This window comes from Theropithecus gelada, chromosome 13, assembly GCF_003255815.1.
Source record: "Theropithecus gelada isolate Dixy chromosome 13, Tgel_1.0, whole genome shotgun sequence".
In the NCBI taxonomy this organism is placed as follows: domain Eukaryota; kingdom Metazoa; phylum Chordata; class Mammalia; order Primates; family Cercopithecidae; genus Theropithecus; species Theropithecus gelada.
This window is the reverse complement of record NC_037681.1, coordinates 95563284-95571656: the sequence shown is the minus strand read 5'-3', so window position 1 is coordinate 95571656 and position 8373 is coordinate 95563284. Positions and strand designations below refer to the sequence as shown.

General features: G+C 45.5%; 1 protein-coding gene across 2 annotated transcripts in view; it reads right to left on the bottom strand.

The window, feature by feature from the left end:
* Nucleotides 1-382: 382 nt before the first annotated feature.
* The window catches only part of HK2 (hexokinase 2), a 58762-nt gene continuing 50771 nt past the window's right edge, over nt 383-8373 (bottom strand). For both annotated transcript variants that reach the window (XM_025354393.1, XM_025354394.1), the window contains exons 13-18: nt 8075-8170; nt 7327-7426; nt 7047-7230; nt 5690-5845; nt 4265-4498; nt 383-2939 (exon numbers count right to left, since the gene is read on the bottom strand). In XM_025354393.1, coding sequence (XP_025210178.1) covers nt 2795-2939; nt 4265-4498; nt 5690-5845; nt 7047-7230; nt 7327-7426; nt 8075-8170 — 915 coding nt within the window. In that variant the 3' untranslated portion in view covers nt 383-2794. The remainder of the gene's footprint in view (nt 2940-4264; nt 4499-5689; nt 5846-7046; nt 7231-7326; nt 7427-8074; nt 8171-8373) is intronic.

Below are 8373 nucleotides of genomic sequence, written 5' to 3'. Positions count from 1 at the left end.
GAGAGGGGAAAGCTTGGTAGGGAGGGGACAGAGGCAAGTGCTTTTTGGATGTTCACATGAGAGCTATATATCCTGAATATGAATCACATTTGCCAACCAAGACCAGTCAGAGGCCCTGAGGGTGGCGCTAATTTCAGCCAAGCTATTTAAACAGTAGACCGCAGCCACTCTCCAGTGGCTTGAAATCTAAAGGGTCAAAGGCAACCCAGGAAAAGCTGCCTTCTAGTTCCACTGGGACTGAGTTTCCAGAAAGGCCACATGCCTCTCAAATACACACACTCAAAATCAAGACACCCATAAATTACTCATCAGGCTGGCCAGTAAGTACTGATATGACCGGAAGATGACTACACTCTTAAACACTCATGAATCACACATTTGATTATTTTGGAAAATGTTAAAATTTATTAATAGTTAACATCACATAGTTAATTAAACTAGTTATTTATTGTACATAATGACAACATCTTCACTAGACTGAGTGCTCAAGGATTTGAGATGATTCGCTATTCACCACACCCCGAAGATTGAGATCCCATGTATATTACACAAAGCAAAGCCATGTCAGCAAAGGACTGTCAACCTAATTCTGAGAACACAAACATTCAAAATTTATTTTCCAGTGTTCCTTTTTGGAAACCAACAACACATTTTTAATACCCACACACACACACACACATATCTCTACCTTAAAAAAAAAAAAAAAAAAAAGTGTAACTTCATAGATAGTACCTAATCTTCAAGCTTAAAATTTAAGTTAAAATTCATCTCTATTTTGTGGGCACCCTTTAGTGAACCTAAAATCTACGTGAAAGCTTTTGGCTTTTGTGTAGCAGGAAACACCCACATTTTGGGTCAATTAGTGCAGATGGGAGCAGCAGAAGAGCTACACCAGACAGCAAAGAGACTAGAGCAAGAGGACCAGCCCTTTGCCGCTCTGTGCTCCCAGGAGCTGGGCCATTTTCACCCAATAACACCCAACTTTGCTTAAAAGTCGTGCAATCAGACACTATTCTCAGCAGAAGTTTGATAAATATACAAAAACCGGGTGCAACTTCATCATGAGTTTCTTTCCATCTTTCCATTCTGATCCTTGTATCCAATTCAATGGAGTTACATCCCTCTTTATTATATAGTATCCAGGTTTAACGTCTGTGCTTGTGTGTATTTTAGAGCAGAGGTGGGCTTTCAGATTCAGAATCAACGGCACTCTTGAAAAGTAGGGACGGAAGTTTTTAAGCCACTCTCATCCCTCCCAATAGTTTGAAATAAATAGTGTGTATAAAAAACCCCCCACAAAAACAGGTCAGCAGACCAATGCCAGCTCAGCCTAGGGAAGCACATGGACAACAATTCTTGTAAAACATTTAAAATACAAACCCAAGGTGAAACTTGCTGGGAGGGCACAAAAACACCAAAAATGTTGTCCCTGAGGTTTTATTTGGTTGTTTAATTGTTCTGTTTTGGTTTGTTGTTGAGGATTAGATACAATTTTAAAAACTTTTTTTTTGGTGACTTCCTTTATCTTGTCAGAAAGCTTTAGAATACTACTGACTGCCCTAAGAAAAGATTTCTAAGCCATGAGTCCATTTGAAATGATTCCTTTGGTTTCCTTTGCTTAACATCCCATGGAATATTGCCCCAAGAAAATCTCTAGATGGAGGAACCAATTGCTGTGGTCTCTTCAGTCCGTTGGCTCAGCCTCCATCTCTGTCCCTGCCTTCTACACTTCCAAGACCACAGGGGAAGGAGGAGCCAGAAGCAACTGCTTTGCCACTCACTCACCCTGAAGAGGCTTCCCTTCTCTTCCCACAGGCGAATGAGGTATTTCTATGACTAGTCAGTATCTTCCCCTTCCGCCCGTTAACTACACTGAGGCCAATTCTGACAAGACTTGCATATCTATATACACAACAAATTAACATATAAATACATTACGTACAACTGACCATTACATGTCAAGATGAAGGAGCAGATCTACTTCAAGAACTAAATAAAATTTCAAATATAAATTAAAATGAAAATACAGTGTTTCCACTTTTGCAGGAAAAATTTGTAAAACAAACCAAAAACTCCCCCTTCCCCAAAAGTCCATCACTCGTGGATCATGTGTGCACCCCGCTAAGATGCGACGGCTGGCCCAACTGCAGGATGCGTCAACTTCTGGCTTTGGTTTCACTGCCTAGACTCGGGATTCCTTGATTCCAGGAATAGCAAATGCTGGAATCCACAGGACAAATGCTTGTAGATGAAGTTAAAGAGGGGCTGCTGCATGGATATCCATGGATTTCCCTCCATTGTCGCCCCTCCACCCTCCCCACATCTGCCTGTAGGACAATCAGGCTCACATCCTCAGTGGAGACCTCCCAGATCTCTGACAGGAGAATCAGTAACAACATCAGAGCTGGGGGATACACCCCACCTAGAAATGTCATGTTCAGGCTTCAAGGTGAAGCAACCATATCTTCATTAGTGTCCCCATCCTGTAGAATTATACAGGGACATGGAATTTGGCAAGGGGGATTACTAAGGGTGACAATTTTCGTGTTTTAAGAGAACCAATGGGAATGGTTGTGATGCATGTGAACAAACCCTTATTTGGAACTGTATTTATCTTAATAGGGCCAAGTTCGGCCACCAAGCTCTATGATGAGATGCAGAGACAAAACCCAGTCCAGTGGGGTCCTCTCTGCCAAGGAAAAGCCAAGGGGTCTGTCTCTGACACAAGGGGATGACATAATTTAAAACAGGGAAGAGGGAGAGAAAGAGGAAGTTCCTTCCGATTTCAGGGGTTCTATCGCTGTCCAGCCTCACGGATGCGGCAGGCCACAGCAGTGATGAGCGCTGCCCCCTTTCCGCTGCCATCCTCTGACTGCAGGAAAGACACATCACATTTTGGAGCCAGGTCCTTCACTGTCTCATGCATGACTTTGGCAAAGCTGGAAAAGGTGGGAGGAAGACACAAGAAAAACCATCTTAGCCATGATTGGTTTATATTTGCACTTAGAAATGGAAAGCTAAGAAGCGATGCTGGAAACCCAGAAATAATTAAGAAGAGGAGAAGGATGACAGCTATAATGTATTAAACATTTACTATATATTATTAAGTACCAGAAAACTGTGGCTTGGAGATACTAGTACTATGCCCAATTTCCACATCACATCAGCCATTGGAGAGCTGGGATTCAACTCTGGGACAAATGTCTGAGATCCCGGCAAATTGTGTTCTTAAAACTAATAATCAGTGAAAGAGAAGTTCGACAGCCATGGAAGCCACAAGTGTGCCTAAGAGAGGAGCACAATCTGTTCACAAACTCTGGAGGGGGAGACCAGGACTCATGAATGTGATTTTCTATCTTCCAGGCGCATAGCCTCGTATCAGAGCCACATCTGCTCCAAAATGCCATTGGAGGCAAAAGAAGCAGACTTACAGAGTCACTGCTAGGGTATCACAGTGATCACAGATCCTTCCTATATGGACCAGAGAAAGAGAGAGCTGTGATCTGTCCCAATACAACGGGGTCAGGACACCCTCCACATCTACAAAGCTAAAGATGCCATGTCCCGGGGTTGGTGGCTGGGCTTCTGTCCCCCTCCCAATCCTCAGGAAACTTTATGTACAATAACAGTCTGTGACTGTTGCCTGTCAACCCCTGCTCTAGAATGTTGAAAAAAATCTTGCTTCAGAGTTCTAGCATTACATTTGCCAGAACGTTCACAGTAGCACTGTTTGTAACGCTCAAAATCTAGAAGTAACCTAAATATCACATCAATGATAGAAAAAACCACAATATACTCAAAGGTACGCTATACAGCTCTGAAAATTAATGAACTACAACTGTATACTTCAATGAGGATGCATCTCTAAACAAACGCTGTGTGAGAAAAGCCAGCCACAGAAGAGATACCATATGATTTCATTTGTGGCAGGTCCAAAAATAAGTAAAACTAAACAATATGGATGCATACCTAGATATATGGGGGCGGAAAAGAAAAGCAAGGGACTGATTCAGCACAATGCTTACCCGTGGCACGGGAGTGTGAGGACACAAATGTGGAAGGGCTCAGGAGGGCTTCCCACGATGGGGGGTGAAACACAGGCCTATTTCTGGTTGTGAATCTTTAAACTATAATGCGTGTATTACATACACTGTTTGGAATGGCTGATAATTCACTATCAAGTAACAAAGGAAAGAGAGAAAAGGGGGAAAGAACAAAGAGACAGAAAGAAGGTGGGCAGGGAGGGCTGGGCTCAGGCACTCACTGAGGATGTAGCTTGTAGAGAGTCCCATCCACACCCACTGTCACTTTGAGAGCGTCCAGCCCACGGTTTTCTCGTATCTTGTCCACCACAGCGGCCATGCCTGCGCCACAGAGCTGGGCTGCGCGTCTGGCCACCACAGTGCACACCTCCTTAACAATGATGCTGTCATCACAGGTGCTCTCAAGCCCTAAGTGTTGCAGGATGGCGCGGACTTGCAGCAGGGCCAGGCAGTCACTGGGGTGAGAGGGAGACAGCAAGTGTTCAGTTATGCACCAAGAGGGCTGGTAGCCTACCACACCAGGTCCTGAGTCCTTTATAGGGGAGGCTCTGTGGGGGTCTGGCTCTCCAGGAGCTGGCCCCTCAGTGTGGTTCCCATTTCTAAATTCAGAGCACTGCTCATCCTACTGGACTACAATGACTCTTCTTGAGGGTGACAGGAATACAAAGAGCTCCTCATTCCACTCTCCATTCTCAAGGTAGAGCATTACTACTACAAAGTGGATACTCAAAACAAAGCAAATTCACTGTCGATCACAGTGGTCAGTTACAAAGCTCTTTCATGTCCATTCTCTCGCTGCTGGTCATGGGTCTGCAAGGCAGGAATTAACCAAGCAGCATTAGACTCATGCTTTCTTTCTGCTCTGCTGCTCTGGGTGGCCTGAACTGTATTTGTACGCTATTTACAAAGGAAGTGTAAATAAAGTTATAAAAAGAAAATAAACCCTCCTATATAAAGAAAGCCATTTTAAAAGCCTGGAATCACCTTGAACATAACAGACCTGTAAGCTAGAACATATCTTTCTATTCACTGGTGCAGATGCCCAAGGGGTCTACTCACGTCAGTTATCTAGTTCCTGTTCTTCTCTGCCCTGAGAGTAATGGCATAGCATTAATTTTTAAAGGGCTCTGAAATTCACTGTTCTAATTTGGAGCAGATTTTCCACCATTTGACTGTAGGAAGGCGGCTTTGCTCTAATGAGCCACTGTGTGGCATATGTCTGCACTGCCTGATGTTGCAACATTTACTCAATCCTGGCTGCCTGATTACTGCAGCCAGCAGTTAGGAAGGGCTTTCAAGCCGAGTGTGGATGCTTTAATAGGTTATCTTTCTCTGTGCATTTCAATTTACATGCTATGAGCAGGTATCTTTCTACCTTTGATACATGGTCTAAAACCCAACAATACCACTTTACATGACCTCAGGTCAGGCTTAGCACAAACTTTCATGAGAATGCTCTATGTTTGCCCTTAAAATGACAACTGTCCATAATGTGCTTTTAGTAAACACTATAGACACGAATGTGTTTGCCACTAAACTGACTTTTGTATGAGTCATGCCCTGAGCTGTGGAAATCCTTCAGTTTATCTGCCAGTGAGAAAAAAGAAGGAAGTGGCCCCCTGCTACCCTGATCCCTAAGCTCTCACCTCTCAATCTGAGACAAGAACTTGGTTTCGAAGATGCCCCTTGTCTTGAGCCGCTCTGAGATGCGACCTCGGAAGAGCAGCCCACGCTTGGTGAAATCGATGAGAATGTTACGGACAATCTCACCTAGGTACATTCCACTGATCATTTTCTCGAACCTGCAATGCGAGTAACATTCATGGAGGTTAAGTAGGAAGGTAGAGGGATGTGTTGAGACAGGACAGGCCAGCTTAGTCACACCCAGTGCATCAGAAGTGGCAGACAGGCAGACTCCCCTGATGGAAAAGGAATTGCTACTTGATTCACCTGGGCAGGATCCCTGGTGTCTCTGCATGCTAATTCACAACTTCAGCAACACTGACCACAGTGCCCGAGGCCGGTGGGGCTCCTGGGGAAATAAGCCTCGGAAAGGAACCCACAGGGAAAGGAACTCATTTCCTTTCCAAGGCTTATTTCGAAACTTCATGAAGCAACTCAAGAAGGAACACACACCATAACCCTACCAGACTTCTCGGAGCAGGGGAGAATGCTGAGTCTTAATCTTTAACCTCACTAGGCATTCAGCGTGCATTCTCTTGGACCTAATCATCATTACTCAAGTAACTACTGCCAGCTGTAGGGCCCCCCATCCTGGCCACTGGAACTAAACATGATTATGCAGTGACTTGAGGGTCTTTTGGTCCATGAACCTGCCTTGAAAAAAAAAAATCGATGTCCCCAGTTTCAACCAATACCCCATCGCCACCCCATCTTGGCTTGGCCCAGCCTGCCTCCTTCATTAATGCTGCCTACCTGGCCCCTAGAGGCATTTTAGTCTGTAACTTCTATTCTAGACACATTTTGCAAAGTGTATTCTGCAGAACGAGGGTGTTTGATTAATCTAGTTAGGAAACACTACAGACAACATCTTAATGAGAAGTGTATTGTCTCTCAGCTCAGACCCTGCTCCCCTACCATGCACAGGGTCTTGTGACACTGGGGCTGACCCAGTGCTCGGCACTGGAAGATGGAGGAGGGAGAGGATTTGCTCCCGTCTGCATCACCCCAGAGATGCTCTGCAGTCTGGCAGCAGCAGGTGCTTCAACTTTCTATTTGTTTCTCCTTAGAGTGCCAGACCTAGGCTCCAGTATTCTCCCACCTGTTCCCTGTTCTCCTAGGCTCTGGGGTGGGAGATGCTTCTTATGTTTACTAACTCAGAACTTTCCAGGTGCATCTGACAAGAAACCCTTTCCAAGGAAACCTCCTTTATTAACATCTCATGATAACGAGCATCCTGGGAGATGCTATTGTGGAAGCTCCGATCACTTGTTGCCATCCAGTCCTGGGACACACTTAACAGGGCCCCAGCTGGGTGCCTACCTCTGCTTGCCGGGGTTGAGTGAAAGCTCATCCACAGCCACATCAAATTCCGTGCGGAAGTCATCTAGGCATCCATTGTCCCCGAAGGCCCCCCATTCCATGTTCACACACATCCGCCCCTCTTCTCCTTCCACCAGTTCCACATTGCGCATCTCCTCCATGTAGCAGGCATTGCTGCCCGTGCCTGCCAATCACAGGATATCAGGGCCTTGCTCAGCACCATCCTTCCCACACCCGAGGCCGTGCAGCCCCATGTGGAAAGGACAGTCTGAGTCCTTACCAACGATGAGGCCAACTTCACAGTGAGGGTCTTCAAAGCCACAGGTCATCATAGTTCCAACTGTGTCGTTCACCACGGCCACCACATCCAGGTCAAACTCCTGAGAGGGCAGAAGCAGATGCCCCGTTCACAGGTGAACCCAATATTCTCCTTTCAGACATTTGCGTGGGAGATTTATAGGTATATAAAATATATCTCATACACCATGGCTGGCTCTCTCATTCCATTCAGGTCTGGGCTTAAATGTCACCGCTTTAGAGAGACCCTCCCCGCTCGTGCTATTTAACAGTGCCCTTTGCCAGCACACTTGCTCCAACTGCTCTCCTCACTCCACTTCACTCCTTTTCTTTTTTTTTTAAACTCTGTATGATCTAAAAAGGGAAGGCATGAATAATACACCCTTATTTAGCATATAATCAAGAAATAACCATAAAAATGGGCAACCAGCAGCCCTCATGGCTGCTCTGCTTATGGAGTAGCCATTCTTTTACTCCTTTACTTGTGTGTGTGTGTGTGTTTCACAGCTCTTAACAGCACCTGCCACTAGGTCATGGGCTTATTTGTTTATAGAATAAAGCTTTGCTGTGGTCACTCCTGAACCGCCAGTGCTGAGAGCATGGCTTGACACACAGTGCACACTCAACAACCCATGCAGCCACACTTAACGCTGCCCTCACTTTCTGAACACACAGACCAGGTCAATCATCGAGGAGCTGACACATCAGGCCTCGTGCCATGTGTCTCCTACCTCTCGCCGGTGGATCGCTTCCTTCAGCAGGGTCACCACGTCCTCGCCCTCACAGCCAGATGCCTTGAAGCCTTTTGTCCACTTGAGGAGGATGCTCTAAAAGTCACACATTAGCATGGAGAGGACATCAGGGAAGGGCTCCCAGGTCAGACGGATCCTCCAGTGTCACCAATCATCTCACCCACAAATTAGTCTGAACTGTTCCTAAAGTACTTACTTGGATTTATTAAGCACCTACTGTGTAGCAGGTACTGGGCTAAGCACAGATCATGTATTACATCATATAATCCTCACAGCAC